At 36.7% G+C, this 23,007-nt stretch overlaps 1 protein-coding gene across 3 annotated transcripts in view; it reads left to right on the top strand.

The window, feature by feature from the left end:
* SLC12A6 (solute carrier family 12 member 6) overlaps positions 1-23,007 on the top strand; it is an 87,599-nt gene that overhangs the window by 22,961 nt on the left and 41,631 nt on the right. For 2 of the 3 annotated variants that reach the window (XM_059913711.1, XM_059913713.1), the window contains exon 2: positions 21,812-21,856. The exons of the other annotated variant lie outside the window; for it this stretch is intronic. In XM_059913711.1, coding sequence (XP_059769694.1) covers positions 21,812-21,856 — 45 coding nt within the window. The remainder of the gene's footprint in view (positions 1-21,811; positions 21,857-23,007) is intronic. 3 annotated transcript variants of the gene reach the window in all.

Raw genomic sequence — 23,007 nt, 5'->3', positions numbered from 1 at the left:
CTTCACGTGATACAGATAGCAGATTGAAAGATTTATAAGGAAATTTTCAGAGATGAACCTATAACAGAAAAGAAGGGAACTTTATATTGGTATTGAACAGCATCTCCAAACATTAACTCTTAGTAATCCAAATGGCATGAGTGCATACTATGGAGAGAGATTTCATGTTAAATGGAGTTTAAATTTTATTAAGAACCCTCAAGATGTTAAACTGTTACCTAAACATTAGTTCTGCTTGTTACCCGTGAAAGCTTATGTCCTAAGGAAGGTGATATGGCTACCTTTTTATTTACTAATATTAAAATAAGTTGAAATAGACAACTGAAGAGCTTCTTTGTATTGATAAAAAAATCTTTTCTATAGTAAAGATTTAAAAGCTTTTTAACTATTCACATGGGGTTTTTTTTTTTGTTTTTTGTTTTTTTTTTTTTTACCAACACAACTAACAGAAATTCAGATCTGCATGTTTTGAAATCTCAGGGTCAAAAGTTTATCCTTAAACTCGGCTTCATGAGGCATGTTTTTCTGCCTCTCGCCCCGCCCCCCAATATTCCATCATTGTCAGAAAGACTAACACCTCCCGAAATATCTTCCCAATTCTTTTCACCATCTTTTTTTTTTAACTCTATCTAAGACCGTAATACAATACAAATTTGAGACTGATTGCCTTCAGTTCTGTACATCGTAAAACTTTGTTTAGATCATTAACCCTTCTTTGTCATATTCATGTTATGCACAGACAATGAAAGTGACAACACTTTCGTTCCCCATTTCAATACTGTTGTCACCAATTTTTTGTTTATTTAGAGTGTTTCGGTTGAAGTATAGTTGATGTACAATATTACTTGAGTTACAGATGTACAATATAGTGGTTCACAATTTATCACCGATTTTTTTAGAATCTCTCGCTCCCCAGATTTTTCTTGCTTAACATACTGACCCTCTGTGTACTCAGCTACTTTTGCCGCATAGAATATATACCAGGGATTTCCCTGGCGGCCCAGTGATTAACACTCCATGCTTTTGAGCTGAAGTTCATCTTAATCAGGCTGGATAAACCTTAATTATTTTCCTGTATTTTCAGAATAAAAAGTTATGGAGTAGGTGCCACAGTAGTGACCAAGGAGGTTTTTTGTTTTGTTTTAATTCTTCCTTGTTTTTGAGTATCATTATGGGCTTAAGGTTTTTATTTATGTTTTGTATTACAACTAGTTAGGATAATGATTATTTTCAATGTTCAGATTGTTCCCAATTTGTCCAGTGGAAGACAAGAGGTTTTTGTTTTGTTTTTTTAAAGAATGGGAGAAAATAAAATTATGTTTATATTCTTTCTTTTTAAATAAATTTATTTATTTTATTTATTTAAAAAAAAAAAAAAGACTCCATGCTTTGCCCCACAGGAAATATACCAGGGACTTCCCTGGCAGTCCACTGGTTAAGACTTCACACTTCCAATGCAAGGGGCATGGTTTCCATCCCTGGTCAGGGAACTAAGATCCCACATGCAGGGTGGTGTGGCAAAAAAAAAAAAGAAAAAGGAAATATACCAGAGTAGAACTGGTTTAAATTGATAACGATAAAATTTCTCCAAAATATATATACATACATATTGCTTAATATTTTTATATTCTATACTCAAAGCAACATGTAGTTTAGTATTATAAAAACTTACTGAATGTAATTTTAGCATATTGTAAAATATTCAAAAGTTTTTCAAATTTCCAACTGAATTTGGACATACAGCATAGGTTACAAAATTGATTATAAGCTGGTAAGTTTAAAGACTGTAGCATCTCTTGATTTTGCCAGGTTGAAAGAGGAAACAATTTTACATTAAAAATGTCATCAGTACTATAGTAATAATTGTTGAACACCTGCTGTATGCCAGATGCTTTACAAATATTGGCTTATTTAATCCTCACAACAACCAGGACAGGTAACCATTATCACCATTTTAGAGATGAGGAAAGTGAAGTGCCAAGAAATTTAAGTAGTTTATTTAAGTGGTAAATGTGGAATTCAAAGTAAGGTCTCTGTGACCTTCAAACCGTTTTTCTTTTCATCACACCACACTGTCTCTCTACTTCCAACACACATTTAAACATGTTATGTTTTCTGAAGTAGGCTGCTCTATTTTCTCAATAGTTACTAATGCTTCTTAGGTTCTATTTCTTTTGTCTTCGTGGATTTTTCAAAATTAATTGAAAGTTACTTGTTGCTTCTAAGTTTCATGTGTTGGATTGCTTTTTTATTTGGTGTAGAATATTTCCAAATGTAGGATATTCTTTCAAACGATGCTAAAAATTGAGAGATATGAACAGGTAAGGAACCTGGCTCAATCTGACAGTCTTTTAGTAGCCCTCCACTCCTCCACTTTCAAGGGAGATGCACCTTATCAGTGAGAGGGGAATAGGAACCTTAAAAACTAAGGGTTATTGGCAGGGAGAAAAATGAGTATATGGAGTAAGTGAAAGAATTAAATTTTAATATAACTTTAAGAATAAATATACTGCTAAAGGCATGAAAGATGTGTTTATTTTAGTATATTAGAAAAAATTGTAATATTTCATTTCATGGATCTTATTACTTAGAATGAATCTAGGTAAAAACACAAGTCTGTTTAAAGAAAAATACTAATATAGATAGAGCATAGACATGGCAAAGATTGAATGTGGTACATAAATAACATAAATGATTTTGATCCATTCCAAACCCTCATACACTGAACTGGATCTCATTTCCTTTCCTGTGTGTTCTTTACACTGCATCATACAACCTTTTTGTGACAAGAGATTTCCATGGTTGTATGAGAAATGGTGAACCGAGTCCTTTTCAGAAGCTGTCTTCATCTTTCCACCACCACATTGCCTTTGTCCATATATTTTTCTTCATATGAACTCTCTTCTGCTTTCTACTCCCTGTCTGCCATTAAAAAATTACACAAACCCACATTACCTCAAGACTAGGCTCATACTCATTTCCTCCAGGATGACTTGCCTGATCCTCTACCCCAGCTTTGATCATTTCATCATTCAGTATTCATCACCACTCAAATATATGTTGCATTGTGCTCCAAACATGCGATAGCTTTGTAAGTATATTTGTATCTCTTCAGTTGTATTGTGTATTGTACGAGGGTGAGGGACAGTGTTTTAATATTTTTTTGAAAATTATATTATATTTTGAAAATTATATTATATTTTTTATTATGGAAAATTTCAAACTCTCAAAAGCTCAGTAACTTTCTGTTCATTTCTCTTACCTGTTAGTGTTTTTCCTTATTTTTAGATTTTCTTTATACTTAGGGATATCAACCCTTAGTGATATAAATTACAAATGTTTTTCCCAGTCAGTACTTCTTTTGGGAATTCCCTGGTGGTCCAGTGGTTAGGACTCTGCACTTCCACCGCAGGGAACACGGGTTCGATCCCTGGTTGGGGAACTAAGATTCTGCAAACCACAGGGCGCGGCCAAAAAAAACCCAAAAAACAAACAAAACACTTCTTTTAAAGTTTTATTGAGGTATAATTGACATAAAATAAACTGCACATATTTAAAATGTACAGTTTGATGAGTTTTAACATAACACTCCTGTAACAATTATAGTCAAGATAACATTTTCATCACCTGCAAAAGTTTCTTCTTACCCTTTTATAACCCACTCACCTAATTCCCTGGCCCCCAGGCAACCACTGATCTGCTTTCTGTCACTATAGTACATTAGTTTTCATTTTCCATAATTTTATGTGAATGGAATCATACAGTATGTACTTTCTTTTGTCTGACTGCTTTTATAAAACATAACTGAGATTCATCCATCTAGTCAATATCCTCTAAATCCAACTAACATTAAGGTCTTCCTTATTTCTCAGAGTTTAACATTTAGGGCAGTAGCTGAACATGATACAACCCTCTGGACCTCACAGAGGCTTTTTAAAGTGTTGACTTCTTTGCCAAGATGTGAATGTTTTTAGGATTAGTCTGTGACCAGGACTTACTTTTCAGAGAGGGTTCTGGGAAGGTGAAATCTCACTATCCTTCTGTTACTAATTCCAGCCTGTATCTGCCACTCTTGAGCCAGATGACCCCTGGACCTGATGAACAGTTAGATGCAAGTGAGGCCTGAGCTCTGTGGGAGCTCTATCAGGGAGAGCTGACCCAGGACTTGTTCCTCAAGGGCTGGAAGATCCTCAGGGTGAGGATAAGAATGGCAGATCCAGAAAAGAGCTTGGCTTGGTAGAGATCCATGGACTCCCCTAGTGGGGAGAAAGGGAAAGAGGCAGAGACTGCTATCTCCCTATCCCTGAGGATGGGAGATGTAAGGAGACCTGAGAGCCGGGAGCCTTCCTCCTGGGCCTCCACAGGGCTGGCAGCTGGCCTGCTGCCCTGCCCATCTACAGGCGTAGAGGCTGCTTTGTCTTTCTGTTCTCTTGAGACTGCTCCTGCCTGTGGTCCTCCAACAATGAAACCTAAGCCCCTCTGAAGTAACAAAGAAAAAGTACTCATCTGGGGAAGCCAGGCAACCAGAAAGAGAAAAAGCACTTAAACAATGCAGTAGACCAACTAAATAGAAATGCCAGAGGAGACAGTAACTTGAATATGAAAATAATAAACAATAGGAGCGCTTAAGGAGGTTCAAGTGAAGTACAAAAAAAAATTATGGAGCAAAAATATGATTTCCCATCTAAATACTTATTACCACCTGACTTTCGATCCATGCACATACACTTTAAAAAAAAAATCTCCACTAAAATGTAAGCACAATAAGAGCAGGAATATTTTCTCTTGTATACCTGCTGATCTTTTGTCAATGCCCAATGTCTAGAACACAGTCTTTCACATGGTAAGCACCCAGTACATAATTATCGAATAAAGGAATGAATATGATCATTTAATGGCCTGGAAGAGTCAAAGCCCAGAGCCAAAAATACAAATAGATTGAAAAAAAGTAAGAGACTTGGAGAATAGATTCAGGACACCTAACGTGGCTAATATAATTTACAGAAAAAGGAACAAATGGAAGAGAAGCAGTAATGAAATAAATTAAAAAAATTTTCCTAAGATAAAGAAAGAGTTCATTATGCAGATTGATGTTCCAGGAAAGATCAGTGTTGAAAAAAACACACCTAGGCTTATCCTGGTAAAGTTTTTGAAATCCAGGGATTCATTTTGGAGGCTTCCAGACAGAACATTTATATACCTATAAAGTATAAGGCTCACATCAGAATTCTAATCCACAACACTGGGAATTAGGAGGCAGTGGAAGAGTATCCACAGATTACCAAGAGAAAAAGGCTATAATCAGAAATCCGTATTTCCAGTGAAGATATCATCCCCTCTACAAGGGGGAACTATGTCATAAATGTAACTTTAGAGAGTGTATTACCCGCTTAACCTCTCTGAGAATATTTAAGAAAGGTTTTTAACCAAATAAAAATGAAAGGGATAGAAAAAGTGGAAAATGACAGACTCTTTGGGAATGTTATATAAATGCTAAGTAAGGACTCTAATCAAAAGGGACATACTTCAGGGAACAATTCAATAATATTTATAATGTAAAAGTACTAAATAAGTCAAAGCAAAACCTCAAAATTGTGGGAGGAAAAAGAGGTAAGAGCTTTCCAAATGGAGATGAGGAGAGGAAAAAGTGCCAGTAAGCACATTTAAGCACATTAGTCATCAGGGAAATGCACATCAAAACCACAATGAGGTGCCACTTCACATCCACTAGGATGGTTCTGATAAAAAAGATGGACAATAAAAAGTGTTGACAAGGATGTGGAAAAATTGAAACCCTTATATACTTATGGTGGGAACATAAAATGGTGCAACCACTTTGGAAAACACTTTGGCAGTCCTTCAAGAAGTTAAATATAGAGTTACCATATGATTTTGCATTTCCACTTCTAGGTATATACTCAAAATGAGAATATATGTCCACACAAGAAATAGTACAGGAATGTTCATTGCAGCATTATCCATGATAGCCCCAATGATAGAAACAACCCAAATGTCCACTAAGTGATAAATAGATAAATAAAATGTGGTATATCCATATAATGGGGTATTATCTGGCAGTAAAAGCAAATGAAGTACAGATGCGTTGCTACTATACAGAAGAACCTTGAGAACGTTATGCAAAATGAAAGAAGCCAGTCACAAAAGACCACATATGATTTCATTTATATGAAATGCCCAGAATAGGCAAATTTATGGAGACAAAAAAAGTAGATTCGTGGTTGCTGTGGACTGGGCAAGGTGGGAGTGAAATGGAGATTGACTGCTAATGGGTACAGGGATTCTTGGAAGGGGACAGGGGAACCAAAATGTAAAATTAGATTGTGGTGATAGTTGCACAACAATGCGAATATATTAAGAAACATTGAATTGAATACTAAGTGGGTGAATTACATGGTATGTAAAGTGTATCTCAATAAAATGTTTTTAAATAAAGGGACTAAGTACTGATACATGAAACAACTTGCATGAATCTCCAAGGCCTTTTATGCTGAATGAAAGAAGCCAGTCTCAAAATAAAAGATTACATACTGTAAGATTCCATATTTATATATTTTTTTAAATTATAGAAGATCATTACACATTTACTAATAATCAAAACATATATATGTATGTGTTCATGTGTATATTCACATACATACACACTAGAAACAGACTTTTTAAATTGCAGCATGTACAGTAGTTTCTATTTTAATTTCTCTGTATGTTTGAAAATCTAGAAAATGTTAAATTCAGCTTGCATTAAGCAGTTGTCCTTTTACCAATGACGTAAAATCAATAAAGACTCTTAAAATATCAGAAATGTTTACCATATCCTCTTAGTCCCCATAATGCAAAGCTTCAGCTCCTTAGTTCCTTAGCTCCGTAGCTCCTTAGAATTTGAATGTTTGGGTCAATTCCCTTACCTTTTTGTTAAGGAGGTAGTCTATGTGGTCAGGCCTTATTCTTCCAAAACCATCTTTTATTGTAAAATGAAGAAAACATGAAATATGTTTGTCTACAGTGCATGAAAAATAATTTGGATCATCCATAAAGCCAAAGAAGGACGTAAGGTATCAACGTTCTCTTGAATGTTTGCAACAATCCCCAAACAATCTTTTCCTCTTTGTTACTTCTTGGTGAGATTTTTCTGTGATTTTTAACTGTGTGAGTACTGCCCTCTTCTGTCATTTATACTTTTCTTGGCTAATCAGTTTGTGGATTTGGTCTAAGAAACTGTCTTTATCTTTATACTGTGAGCTTCATTAAATCTGCTTTTTGCTACTATTTTTGCTATCTTCCAAGTGTTATAGACTGCATTAAAATCACAATCATGTTCATCTCAGATGAGCTCTTCAACTTCCAGTGGATTTACTCCCATATATTTTAGAAGAGTTTTAACAAAACTTATTTGTTGAATTAATAGGTTGGTTAATTAAAAGACAATACAAGGCAGTATATACCCAACAGTTCAGAGGAAGATTAAACCTTTTAGAAGATTAAACCTCAGGGTGGGGCTAAGGAAGAAGAAGCATTTGAATTGGGCCTTTGAAAGATAAAGCAGTCAGGTAAGTGGAGACAAGAGAGAGGGAAATTTTCAATGAAAAAGTGATACAAACAAAGATGCATGCATCTAGAATCAAGGCTCAAAGCATTCCAGAGAGTGTGGAGCAGGGAGTTCATGACTAGAAACAGCAAATGATAAGGTTAGAGAGGAGTAAACTAGTGCTAGATTATAAAGGGACTCGAAAGCCAGGATTAGGTTTTTTGGAGTTCATCCTATAAGCCAAGGGATTCAGACAAGTAAACCGGGATCTATTTATGGCTGTTTAAGCCATTAGCCTCTGCTGTCACCACCATTACCACTACTACTCCCAGCCTGAAAATTGACAGTAGGAGCGGGAGACAGAGCCTGCAAAGGCAACACTTTCCTTTCCGTGGAGGGACTTGAATCAGTACCCCACACATGATGTCAGGATATATATAAACAAGAAGTGAGAATGATCGTCTCTTCACAAAATGGTTCGGCACTCCTGGCACTTTAACTTGGAGATCTTTGAAAGTGTTTATATTTTAAACAATAAAGCAACCTGATAAAGGCAGAATTAATAAGGAGGAAAATGCAGGATTGTTTGACGTTAGGAGAATCGGTGGCAGGGAGAATAATTGACTAATTTAATGGTCCAGGCTGTGAAGAATGAGACTGTAAATGGTGGCGGGGCAATGGAAAGAAGAGATTGGTGTGGAAGCCACAATTGACTGGATTTGATGAATGAGAAAGGGGAAGAATCAAAAGTTGGAAACATATATGCTGACTGGTTCTGCGTCTTATCTTACCCACTTTTTAAATCAATTTTTAAAATCTCCTTTCCTATCAATTAGGTATATATTATATGTTAGGTACAATACATTTATTTATATGTATGGTATTATAGACTAATATAACATTATATACCATTATGTATTAGGTATAATATATACCTAATATTGTATACAGGTATATTATTAGGTATATATTTCCTATGTTATCTCCAGAACTTCTCAATTAGCTATGTCCTCATTGTCAATCCCTCTGACTAGAATGTCTCCCCTTGTCCATTTTCTCTCACCCATTCTGCTTTTTGATAAACTACCCATCCTTCAAGATTTAGCTCAGTTATCCCCTTGACACCATCCCTGATCACCACTTTATTTTGTTTTCCTTCCTTTTTGATTCCCACAGTATTTGTACCTATACTGTAACAATTATTTTTATTTTCATAATTATTTACATATTTCCTCTCAAATCTTGAGAACAAAGGGTTACTCTTTTGGTATCTGTAGTGCCTAGCACAGCACCTGACATAGAGTAAGCATTCAGAGTATTGGTTGAACTAATACTAGTAATAACAACCACCTAGAGACAGACCATGCTAGAGATGCGTGTTACCACATGGATAAACTACAGTGGTTTAGTAATGATCATGCCTGCTGATCTCTGATAAATCTGGCATTCATTTCATTTGCATATTGCATTCTTATTTTCTTACCTAAAATACCACTTTTATTTTTAGACTTCCACACAGAGAATTTTAGTTGTTTTTCATCTCCCTTAGATGTCAAAACTTTTCCTGATAGGACCCAACCCTTCCAAGACGATCCCAGACATGTGCCGTGTTTATTCCTCTCCTATGATTTTGAGTTCTCCATGATTTTTAAGGTATTTAAAAGTTTTACTTAAAGCTCCTACTGCCTCAATCCATGTTGCTCTTCTCCTTTGGACCCTTGCAGCACTAAAGGCAATACCACAGGTTATCAGCTCTCCCACATTGGGCAAATCATGTCTGTTTTCTGAGCTAGTTTCTTCTGGAACATGGGAATAATTCTTCCTCACAGGGTTGCTGTGCAGGTTTGGTATGATGATAGTAGGAAAATTTCCCTAAATTGAGTCACTTAGAGACTATCTTTATAATCTTTCCATTTTTATGTATCATTTTTGCATTCTTTTTTTTCCTACACTGTCAGTGCTTTTCTGTTTTCCTTTATATAAGAAACTTCATCACCAAATGAAATACCAGCAGTGCTTGCCACTCTATAAATAAAATACAAACTAAAAATAGATGTAATATAAATGATTTTAATCTTGCTAGATACTGTTGCCAAGCAGAGGCTCTGAGCCTGTTAAAAAAGAGATCATTGAGTTTTGAAGAGATGTTACAGATATTCTAGAACAGACATAAGAAAATTCTATTTGATAAACTGCTTCAACTCCCAGGTAACAGGGTTAATGGTAGGGGTGTAGGGAGAAGGTGGAATCACATCCTGATAATCTAAAATCACAGTTATAAAAACCTACCAAGGTGTTTAGAACAAATGATTTTAATAAACTTTTAGTGTAAAATTATGATAAATATTTATGAATGCTTGTATTCTTACAGAAGTAATCAAAATATAAAAATAACAAAAGTGAAATAGTGTGGTTACTAAACTTTTTCAAATAGTAAAAATGGAACCATATTTACCATCCTAGGTAGGTGATCTTTATCTCTTCCTAATATCTCTACCCTTTCAGCCCTGACTCCGTCCATAACTGCATGGGCTTCGCTTTACTTTCTCATGCCCAGAGTGGGGGAGGGGTTCTTTTATAGTTTTTTAATTTAATTTGTTTATTTATTTATTTTTGGCTGCGTTGGGTCTTTGTTGCTGCGCACGGGCCTTCTCTAGTTGCGACGAGTGGGGGCTACTCTTCGTTGCCGTGCGCAGGCTTCTCATTGCAGTGGCTTCTCTTGTTACGGAGCGTAGACTCTAGGTGCGCAGGCTTCAGTAGTTATGGCATGAGGGCTCAGTAGTTGTGGCTCAGAGGCTCTTGAGTGCAGGCTCAGTAGTTGTGGTGCACAGGCTTAGTTGCTATGCAGTATGTGGGATCTTCTCGGACCAGGGATCGAACCTGTGTACCCTGCATTGGCAGGCAGATTCTTAACTACTGCGCCACCAGGGAAGTCCCTCTTTCATAGTTTTTTATGTTGAATTTGACTCTTCCACCAGATTAGGAGCGTCTTAATGTCAGGAAATATACTCATTCTTTTATTCCTCACAGTATCTAACAGTTTTAGGTGTCTTTAAAACTTACTGAATTAAATTATTATTGTTTGTTTGAGTTGAAGTTATTAATAAACTTGAATGGGGAATGTAGTACAGGCACTCTTGGGTAATTACTATTGTAATTATCTTATCTAAAAATCTCAAATCATGTGTTAATGCATATTTAGTCCAAACTATAAATGTATCAAATTTTGAAATAAGTTGGGTGAATCAAACTATTAATACCACGTGCCCATACAATTTTAAGCCAGTGAACCCAAGGGTTCACCCACGTTACTTCTATATTTTCCTCAGTACTATTGTACAATTGCAAAATGTTTAAAGTTCCAAGAAATATCTCCAGCTACCTAAATTCTAATTTTTACCGTGATTATTTGCAGCACTGCAATTTTTATTATTTCTCTTGAGGATCATTCCATGGCTCATCTCAGTTATCTTTATAATTAAAATTTAATGCGTATCTACCGTCTCTAATCCTCACAGTAATTTTCTGTGGTGTAGTTTTATTCCTGTTGCATAGATAGTAAATTAAGGCTAAGAAATTATATCATTTTCCCAGAGTTACGTGAATAACATGTGGTAGAGCTGGGATCTCACCTGAGCTTTATCTGCTTCCAAATCCTGTGTTGTCTTTTCTTTATGCCTCGTGTTTTCTCCGGGACAGCTGCACAGCTATCACGAGGGCCTCCTTTCACCACCTGCATTACTCATCACCAGCACTGCTCTTCTCCCAGTCTTCCACAGCTCAGAAAATGGCATCTCTGTTCATCTAATTGCTTTGGAAAAAACTTTGACTCCTATCTTTCTCCTCTACCCCATATCCAGTCCATCAGCATACTAATCTTGTGAATCCTTCCATTGAAACATACCCAGCATCTAATCACTTCTCAGCACCTCCACTACCACCGAGCTGATCCACACTACTATTATCTTTTCTGGAACCATTGTGAAAGCCTTCTGACTATTTTCTACCTCCTCACTTGCCTCCTGCAATCTATTCTCCAGACAGCAGCTAGAGTGGTCACGTTAAAACATAAATCAAAACCTTCCAGTGGCTTTTTAGCTCACTCAAAGGAAAATGGTAAGTCCCTACTATGTCCTACAAGGCCCCATATGATCTGTGCCCCTCCGCCAACACACACATTCATCTCTTATCCCACATCTTCTCACTTTTACCTTGCTCGTCTGTTTGGTAACTTCGCTTCCGTGCTGTTTATTGAACAGGCCAACATGTACCTGCTTCAGGGTCTTTGCACTAACTGTTCCCTCTGCCCGCAATGTTCTTCCTACAGGTATTTGTATGGCTAGAGGCCTCACTTCAAGTTTCTGGTCAAATTATCACATTAGCTGAGAGACCTTTTTTAGATTCGGTGTCTAAACTATAAATAGGCACACAAACCATGCCCCCACTAATCCTCTGTCTTCTTACTCTGCTTTTCTTTTTTGTTTTATAACTCTTATTACTCTTAACACGTATGTTGTTTGTTTATTGTTTGTCTCTTCCCCACTAACATGTAAGCTCTTTGATGGCAGGGATATTGTTACTGCATTTCTAGTAATTAGAACAGTGTTTCACATGTAGAAGGTGCTCAAAAAATATTTACTGAGTAAAAATATGAAAAGAACTACAAATTTTAAAGTAAAATGGACATTAGCTTCGAAAACTAACTCATGAGCTCTCGTTCCAGAAGATATCATCAACCTCTCAGTTTTCACCACCTTCACTACAGTCATGATCATATCTTTCTAAGATTTCTGCAGTAGACTGCTGTTTGTTTCCCCCATGTCTGCTCTTGCTCCCTCCACAATCCACTCTTCAGCCAACAGTCTCCATCTTCTAAAAGGTTAATCAGACCTATCATGCTGCTATTGAAAACCTTCCAACTATTTCATATCCTTTTTAGGATAAACTTCACACTCTTTACCATGGTCTGCAATACTGTAAGATGTATCTGCTACCTAATTTGCTAACCTTTCTTTCTTTCTTTTTTTTAAAACCGCTTTCCTACTCACTGTGTTTTAGCCACGTTAATGTTTCCCAAACACGCCAAGCTTATTCCCATTCTAGGGCCTTTGTGTAGCTACTCTTATGCCCTGATCAGTCTTTGTCCAGATCCTCACATGTTTGTCTCCTTTACATACAAGTCTCATCTTAAAGGTTACCTCCTCAGAAAGATGTTCCCTGTGTACCCAATCCAAAACAGCCTCTCCAAAAAGAAAAAAATAAATAAACAAAATAGCCTCTCCATTCACTCTCCTTAATTTTGGATTAGTGTTATAAAGAATCTTGATTATTAATTTTCTTTTATTCTTTTTTTAAAATTAATTTTTATTGGAGTATAGTTGATTGAAATGTTGTTAGTTGCAGGTGTACAGCAAATTGAATCAGTTATACATATACATATACCCACTCTTTTTTGGATTCTTTTCCCATATAGGTCATTGCAGAGTATTGAGTAGAGTTACCTGTGCTATACAGTAGGTTCTTATTAGTTATTTATTTTATATATAGTAGTATGTATATGTCAATCCCAAGCCCCCAATTTATCCCTCCCCTGCTTTCCCCCTTGGTAACCGTAAGTTTGTTTTCTACATCTGTGACTCTATTTCTGTTTTGTAAATAAGTTCATTTTAATTTTCTTTTATACTTTATCTTCCCATATCTGCGTGAGAATAGGACATTTGTCTTTTTTTACTTACTGCTCTATCCCTAGCACATAGAACAATGCCTGGGACTTATTAATCACTCAAATATTTGAACTGATGGATGGTTGAATGAAACTTTATAATAGTCATCTGGGGCCCTTCATAAATCTGCAGAATCTCAGCCTCCTCCCATGAGATCAAGTCGTTAGGGTTAGTTATGTGACCCAGGGATTTGTAGTTTAACAAATATTCTAGATGATTCTTTTGACTAGGCAAATCTGGAAAATACTGATTTAATGGGAGTATTACAGAGTGAATGAATGAGTAAATGGGAGTGATGGTTCAGGGAGTTCTCTTTTAACCTTAGTATATTGATATGAATTAGTTGAACATTTCCCGAAGTGTATACCATAGAACACTAATTACACAAGATGTTTGGTGAAAAGCAAGGTATCTCTTCTGATATATTTAGGAATGCTGAATATTATATTCTTCTTTGGAGATTAGTTAGGTAGCCATTAGCATATTGGAGGGTCTGAGAAATTAAACATTATAGAAATCTACTTGACTATTAAATAGATTTGCCAAATTTACTTAACATTCCTGCTCCAAATCATTTTCTTCCCAAACCCCTATTAATAATAAGGACTATGCACCATATATGAAGTACAGTCCATGGTTCAGTGCTGCTACCCCTGCTTATTCTCTCCTTGGGTAGCTGTCTACACAAATCATTTACATGGCAGATAGTTTGGACTAAACTATAAATCCCAGCAGAAACTCTTTTTTTTTTTTAATTTTTTAAAAAATTTTATTTATTTATTTATTTATGGCTGTGTTGGGTCTTCGTTTCTGTGTGAGGGCTTCCTCTAGTTGCGGCAAGTGGAGGCCACTCTTCATCGCGGTGCGCGGGCCTCTCATTATCGCGGCCTCTCTTGTTGCAGAGCACAGGCTCCAGACGCGCAGGCTCAGCAACTGTGGCTCACGGGCCTAGTCTCTCCGCGGCATGTGGGATCTTCCCAGACCAGGGCTCGAACCCGTGTCCCCTGCATTGGCAGGCAGATTCTCAACCACTGTGCCACCAGGGAAGCCCAGAAACTATCTTTTTTTTGACAGATACGTCTAAATACCTTTTAAAAATTATATTCCTATTATATTAAAAGTTCAAATAAGGATCTTTTGACTGCCCTTTATGGGGTAGGCTTGAAGCATAAATAACTAATGATTTAATAACTTTTTGTATGCAGTGCTTTACATTTCCATCTTATTGCTTAATTACTTTGCCTAAAATTGCCTGATTTTCTTCACCCATCTATTTACTTAAACCCAGTTACTCACATGTGAATTTTCTTAGGTCTGTCTAGTTTCATTGCAGTCAGTTCAAAATCTATGTAAGGAGGATAAGCTTTTCCGATTTTACCTTATTTCAACTTGTTTTCCCTCTTAAGTTTCCCACCAAAATTAGAACCTACTCATAATAGAGAGGCAGAATCTAATAAATGTGAATGTTAGAGTAATTGTCTTTGGTTCCATCTTTAATCATCTTTGCCTAATTCCGAGTCACAATGGCTTCTTAAGATGCTGCTTTGGTTTTTTTAAAGTTGGAGTCCAGAAAATTAGAAATGTGTTAAGACTGGTGATTTCAGGTATTTGGTATCTTTCTTTCTTTTTACATTTTATTTATTTATTTATTTATTTATTTATTGGTTGCGTTGGTTCTTCGTTGCTGCACGCGGGCTTTCTCTAGTTGTGGCTTGCAGGCTCTAGAGCGCAGGCTTAGTAGTTGTGGTGCACCGGCTTAGTTGCTCCACAGCATGTGGGATCTTTCCGGACCAGGGCTCAAACCCGTGTCCCCTGCATTGGCAGGCGGATTCTTAACCACCGCACCACCAGGGAAGTCCTGGTATCTTTAAATAGTTTTTGTAGTATGTCTAGATAATATAGACAGTAGCATAATAAGCTAATTGTCCTGATGTATATGCCCTTGGTCATGCCTACTTCTTTTTCTAAATGTTTAGGCAACTGTTTCCACTATTGATTGCATTATTTTAATGAAATTACTGATCTATCCTTAATGAAGACTTAAACCTTTTACACTGAGTTTTAGATGCAAGATATAGGCTAGCTTTATTTGCTTCAAATTCTCTGCCAAGAATAGTAGATGAAGCGATTATCAAAGGAAATTCAGAAAAAGACTATTGCTATGGGGAAACTAAGGAAGATAATAAGGCTCTTCAGAAAAACTTTTTTTTTTTTTCAGAAAAACTTTTTATAGAGGCAGTTTTGCAAGTGAATACCACCCACAATCATTTTTTTCTCTCTGTGCTCCAAGGCACATGGCAAGAAATTCAATAAAATTTCTGTTCTTTACCGTTTGCCCAGGATAAACTAAATATATTGAGCAAGTGCCCATTTTGTAAAACTACCATATCATAACTGTTACAAGGAAATAGTTTCAGTTCATTTTTCCGATGGCATTTACCTGTTGTGAAAAGGTGTTATGTTTCTGTTTTTAATTTGAACTACCATTTTGCCTGTAGAGTATCACAGGCTTTTGCATATAATCTGGTTGTATTATGACCTAGGAGTGGCTTAATTTAGGAAGGCCATCAAAGGGTTAAAATAGTCACATTATTGGCACATTGTTCCCATTACAGGAAGTAATTTGGTTAAAACAGGTATCCTTTTGAGTAATATTTAGGACAACTCCCAGTATTAGGCAAACTTGGGTGTGCCCTCATTAGTGACACAGGCAGGAAAAATGTTAAATGGGAGAGTTCAGACATAGGACAAGAGAAAGGTGCCCAGACACATCTCAGAGCACTGTTATCATGTTGAATACACAATTTGGATTGCAGCCCAGAAACGCCCTTCAACTTAAACCCATTTACCAATTGTGATTTTTTATAGGCATGGCTAGTTTCATCCTGGTAGGTTCATGACCTTAAATTTGCCCTTGTTTCAGCTTTTACATGTATTAATGAAGCATTTATTTGCAGGTCCTTGAGGTTAGTCTTCATATAACCAAATAAGTATCAGGTAAAGATTGCCCTGCGTTCCTTTAATTATTAATAAATGAAAAAACTTGTGAGGAACTATACAGTAGACTTATTTCTACTCATCTCAAATACATTCGCCCCTCGGAATCCAGGTGGGTTTGGTTCCAGGACGTCCCCCCGCACCCTTGAATACCAAAATCTGCAGATGCTCAAATCCCTTATATAAAATGGCGTAGTACAGTAGGCCCTCCAAATCCATGGGTTCCACACCCCCGGAAACAGAGGACTGACTGTATAGGAGGGTGTTCAAGGAAGAGTCCTGGCTTGACTAGAAAATGCACATACATCATGTATGCACAGCTCAGAAGGCAAGGAAATATATAGTAAAGAAGGTGGTAATTCTGGTCTTCCCTGGTGGCGCAGTGGTTAAGAATCTGCCTGCCAATGCAGGGGGACATGGGTTCGAGCCCTGGTCCGGGAAGATCCCACATGCCGCAGAGTAACTAAGCCCATGCGCCACAACTACTGAGCCTGCGCTCTAGAACCCGTGAGCCACAACTACTGAGCCCGTGTGCCACAACTACTGAAGCCCACGCTCCTAGAGCCTGTGCTCCTCAACAAGAGAAGCCACCGCAATGAGAAGCCCGCGTGCCGCAACTGGAGAAAAGCCCTCACGCAGTGATGAAGACCCAATGCAGCCAAAAATAAATAAATAAATAAATAAAATTTTTTAAAGATAGTAGCCCTGAAAAAGTTAATAAAAGAAAAAAAAAAAAAGAAGAAGATGGTAATTCTTTTTAAGAAAAAAAGTCATTTATATACCCCCCTCTAAAATCATACCTATTCTGTCTGAGTTATCTGAGATGTTTTTCTGTTTTTTTTTCATAGATACATTCCCTGGCAATTCCAGATAACTTGTTTTAGGCTATTGTACTTTATTTTAGAGCAAGAAAAATTAGAATTACAGAGTACTGAGAAACACGAACATAGGTTCTCAAACATAAAGACTGTATCTCCAACCTTTCTCTTTTGTCAGTAGTGTGATATGTCTTTGGTCACTCATTAACCCAAGCATTCTTCTCAACTTTAGATGTTAAAATCCAAGGTTCTCAACTTTGTTCTGAAAGCACACCTGAGAGATAAAGGCATTCCCATTAGTGACAGTATCTGGGAATCAGAATCTTGAGAAGGATATAGTTTTAGGGAGAAGAATAGATGATGCTGATAACTCTCCTGCAACTTTGCCTTTGGAATCACTAGAGTAGATCTAGATGATGACCAAGTTTCTTCTGGTTCTGAAATTATATGATTCTTTCTGTACTCTTCCTTTCATGTTATTATGTACCTGTTTCTCTATAATGATAGGGCCCAATTTTCCCCCTACAGGAGGGGGCGGAGAGAGAGAGCGATCTAATACATTAACATGCTATAGAACTGTTAGTCCTACTTTTGTCTTATGTTCAAGAACAACCCATATTCTTTATTTAGATAGGAAATAAAACTAGTTTAAATTAAAAACTGGGAATTCACTTTCCTAGTATGTTGGGGAAAATATCTTTTAAAAATTTGGAATTTCTCTTTTTTTTTTTTCTTTTTTATAGCTACTTTATTTATTTATTTTATTTTATTTTTTTGGCTGTGTTGGGTCTTCGGTTCATACGAGGGCTTTCTCTAGTTGAGGCAAGTGGGGGCCACTCTTCATCGCGGTGCGGGGACCGCTCTTCATCGCGGTGCGCGGGCCTTTCACTATCGCGGCCCCTCCCGTCGCGGGGCACAGGCTCCAGACGCTCAGGCTCAGTAGTTGTGGCTCACGGGCCCAGCTGCTCCGTGGCATGTGGGATCCTCCCAGACCAGGGCTCGAACCCGTGTTCCCTGCATTAGCAGGCAGATTCTCAACCACTGCGCCACCAGGGAAGCCCGGAATTTCTCTTTTTTAAAACCAAATTAAGATGAAGAAAATCTTCTAAAAATATATCATTAAATGCTCACATAGCATTTAAAACTTTAGTTGTAGGAATCAGGTTTTTACCTTATTTCTTCCACTATAATATAGACTATATACATCAGAAATCAGAATTTGTTTAGTGTTCTGATTGGTTCTTTCTGTCTGGGATGCTTGAAGTGTTTAATTTAATTATATATATTTATATATTTTATATTTAGAAACACCATGGAAAATGTTATTTGAATTTTGTTTCAAATAGTAATTTTTTATCTTTTTTATATCTTGGACCTCTTTGGCAGTCTTTAAACCTGCTTAAAGCTAGCAGCCCCTCTAGTAACTACCATAATTTCAAAGTAGTGTGGAACCTAAAAGATATTATGAGATATATGCAACAACTATAATGTGATAGGAAAATATCAGATATTTGTTGTTGACAAAATCACTGGTACTTTTATGTAATTTGTTGCCTACATCATATTTGGAGAAAATACTAAACTTCAATTAGAGGTTAGTGAAAATGAGGATGTAATTTTTTTCCCATTGTTCATAGACCCCCAGTCTAAAATTATTTTTATTCCTTAAACACATTCAAGGAATCCAGATGTAATCCTCAGTATCTCAAGAGATTTACTCTTTTTTTAAAAATTTATTTATTTATTCATTTATTTTTGGCAGCATTGGGTCTTTGTTGCTGCGTGTGGGCTTTCTCTAGTTGCGGCGAGTGGGGGCTACTCTTCATTGCAGTGTGTGGGCTTCTCATTACGGTGGTTTCTCTTGTTGAGGAGCATGGGCTCTAGGCGTGCGGGTTTCAGTAGTTGTGGCACGTGGGCTCAGTAGTTGTGGTTCACGGGCTCTAGAGCACAGGCTCAGTAGTTGTGGCGCACGGACTTAGCTGCTCCGTGGCATGTGGGATCTTCCCAGACCAGGGCTTGAACCCGTGTCCCCTGCATTGGCAGGCAGATTCTTAGCCACTGCGCCACCAGGGAAGCCCAAGATTTACTCTCTGAGGAAAGTGCAGCTCAGAGTCTTTTCCATATTTAGCCCTTAATGCTTTCCAGGCCTTTAAAATAAGCAAGTGGTTGGTCGTTAAATGGCGACTGTCAGTATCTCTTGGATTAGGAACTTGGTTTATTGTCACTAATTTTATTATAGATTACTGAAGAAAGAGATATTTATAAAAGCCAGTTTAGTCATTTTATCTTAAAGTCAAATCAGAACATATCTGCTAGTAGTAATGAGTGCTTTACTTATGTCTTGACTTGCCACTGCTTATGGCCACATGTTCCTTTGTCATTAAAAAGAAAATGTAATTCATGTCATAGGCCCTGAATCATCCTTCTACTTTATGGAACTAATATTGCTTGGCCAAATTTATGTGATTATTTGTTTAACTTTTTATTGTAATAAAATATATATAACACAAAATTTGCCATTTTAACCATTTTTTAGTGCACAATTCAGTGACAGTAATTATATTCACAATGTTGTACAACCATTACCACTATTTCCGAAATTTCTCATCACCCCAAGCAGAAACTCTGTTCTCTGTTGACCTAAGTAAAGAGGTAAACTTGAGGCAAGCTGGAAAAGATGAATTTATTCAGGAATAGCAGAGGAATTGCAATTTGGGGCAAGCAAACTGTAGCAAGCTACAGGTGAGTCTGGTGAAAGTTTGGGGTAGGTTGTATTTATGGTCAGGGAATGTAAAGAGGGGAGAGTTCAGTTTGAGTCAGTTAAAATCAAAAACAAACAGAGACCAGCCTTGAAAACTTCCTGAGCAGACAGAATCAGTCTAGTCACACAAACAAAGCTCAGTTCAGCCCACTTTGTGAGACTAACCCAACCTGGGCCATCTCTTATTCATGCTTCTGGCAAAACTTACCAAGTTTGATATGAGACAACCTCTGATCAACCCCCCCATCATCTGAGAAAATTTTGTTTCTATAAATCAGGCATTTATGGGAAATCAGCCTCTTAGTTCAGTTTTGTCTTCCTGAGGGCACATGGATGAGACTTGCCATTTTATATCCTCCAGTTCTATTTTAGAAAATTTTTTACAACTTATTAAGCAGTAACATCCCACTCCCCATTTCCCCCCCGCACCCCCCAGCCCCTGGTAACCTCTAACCTACTTTCTGTCTCTATAAGTTTGCCGATTTACCTTTTCTAGATATTTCATATAAATGGAATCATACAGTATTTGTTCTGCTTCTGGCTTATTTCCCATAGTGTGATATTTTCAAGGTTTATGCATGTTGTAGCATGTATCTGAACTTGATTCCTTTTTATGGCTGAATAATATCCCATTGTATATATATATAGATCTTCTTCGACTTACAGTAGGGTTACGTCCTGATAAACCCTTCCTAAATTGAAAATATTAAGTCGAAGTGCATTTACTACACGTAACCTACTGAACGTCATAGCTTAGTCTAGCCTACCTTCAACATGCTCAGAACACTTATATTAGCCTACAGTTGGGCAAACTCATCTATCACAAAGACTATTTTATAACAAAGTGTTGAATATCTCATGTAATTTATTGAATACTGGAAGCAGAGAACAGAACGGTTGTAATGGCTGTTTATCCTCCTGATTGCGTGGCTCACTGGGAGCTGCGGCTCGCTGCGCTGCCCAGCATCACAAGAGAGTATTGTACTGCAAACCACTAACCTAGGAAAAGATCAAAATTCAAAATCCAGGGACTTCCCTGGCGGTCCAGTGATTAAGACTGCGCTTCCAAAGTGAGAGAGTGGCGTGGACATATATACACTACCAAACGTAAAATAGATAGCTAGTGGGAAGCAACCGCATAGCGCAGGGAGATCAGCTCTGTGCTCTGTGACCACCTAGAGGGGTGGGATAGGGAGGGTGGGAGGGAGGGAGATGCAAGAGGGAAGAGATATGGGAACATATGTAACTGATTCACTTTGTTATAAAACAGAAACTAACACACCATTGTAAAGCAATTATACTCCAATAAAGATGTTAAAAAAAAAAAAAAAGACTGCGCTTCCACTGCGGGGTGCAAGGGTTCGATCCCTGGTTGGAGAAATGAGATACCGCATGCTGTGCGGCGCAGCCAAAAAAAAAAAAAAGTATATATGTGTATACATATGTGTATATATATATATGTATACATATATGTGTATATATACACACACATACATGTGTGTATATATTCACAATCCAAAGTATGGTTTCAACTGAATGCATATTGCTTTTGCACCATCATAAAACCGAAAAATCTTAAGTCAAACCATCTTATCAGGGACCATCTGTACCACATTTTGTTTATCCATTCATCTTTGGAGGACACTTGGATTATTTCCACCTTTTGACTGTTGTGAATAATGCTGCTGTAAACATTGTTGTACAAGTATCTGAGTCCCTGTTAGCAATTTTTTTGGGTGTATACCATGGGTCACATTGTAATTCTGTTGTTTTATTTTTTGAGGAAGCTGTGGGATTATTTTTTTATAATAGTTCTATTTTTAATATCCTTATTTTAATGTTTCTTGAGCATCATAAATTTTTTTTTTTTTTTTGCTTATTTCCTTGGTTGACTTTTGTTGCTGATTTTTAAGAAATTATTTGTTTTGGTCATTCATTTTTCTTTTCTTTTCAATTGTTTGTTTTTCAGACCCGAGTCAGAACTCCATCACAGGGGAGAACAGCCAGCTGTTAGGTATAGTATTCCTGTGGGAACTGACTTTCTCTAAAGTCACCCTTTTCCTGCTTATACTAAGAGACATTACTCCCTTCTCTAATTCTATTTTCTGTACCCATTTTCTACTTTTCACTCCTCAGCTTTTTTTCTTGCTGTTTCTATTCCCAACTTGGTAAGTTTTAGGAATCTACTTCTGCAGTTGATTGTGAAGACTCAATTTAGTTACATTAAAAAGTAATTTTACATGGTCTGTGGTTTAAAAAAAGGTCTGTAAGAGTTAGAGCTTCTTTTTTCCAAGATAATTTTGAAAAGAAGATATAATATTCTATAATATCTTGTGATCACCTTCATTTTCATTCCTGAAAGCACGACATTCAGCGAGCCAAAGAAATTGATGTTCCAGTCCTTATCTGTGAAATAAATTATGGAAATGAATTGGTTTCTTCTAGGTATCACTTATTTAAATTGCACTAAGCTTGTAATTTGACAAGAATTCCACATCTCAGAACTGATGAGCTTTTTAAATATAAAAATAAAACATACTCTGGTGAGGAATTCAGACAATACAAAAAGTACATATAAAAAAAAGGAAAGGTCTTCTAAAGTATGTCTTCTCCCCACAACCTCACTTCTACTCCTCCAAGGTACTTGCTATTGACACTTTCTTGTGAATTCTTATAGAAATTTTTTATTACACATTTTTATATTATATACTATGACTATCTTTCTTCCCTTTTCTATCAGTGGAGTTATACTATACAGACTGTTCTGTGATTTCCTTTTTTTCACTTAATATTTTATCTTGGACATCCCATATCAGTACATAAAGATTTGCCTCATGTCTTTGTTTGTAGTAGAATAGAATTTCATTTATTCCTACACTGTAATTTTATTCATGAGCATTTAAGTTATTTCAAGGTGTTTTACTGTTACAAATTATGTTGCAATGAACATCTTGTGCATATATCCTTGCATTCTCATTGCCAGTATATTTTTAGGATAAATTCCTAACAGTGGGATTCCCCGGTCAAAAGGTATATATATTTTCAAGAAGATATATCAACTTATACCCACCAATGAAGAATGTGGAAGCATACGCAGCTCTCTATCATCAAAAGTAGATATTATCAATCTTAAAATTTTTTCTTTAACTAGTAGGTGAAAATGGC

Source organism: Balaenoptera ricei, chromosome 2, assembly GCF_028023285.1.
Source record: "Balaenoptera ricei isolate mBalRic1 chromosome 2, mBalRic1.hap2, whole genome shotgun sequence".
NCBI lineage: Eukaryota > Metazoa > Chordata > Mammalia > Artiodactyla > Balaenopteridae > Balaenoptera > Balaenoptera ricei.
Note: the sequence above shows the minus strand (reverse complement) of the source record. Positions and strands in the feature narration are given on the sequence as shown.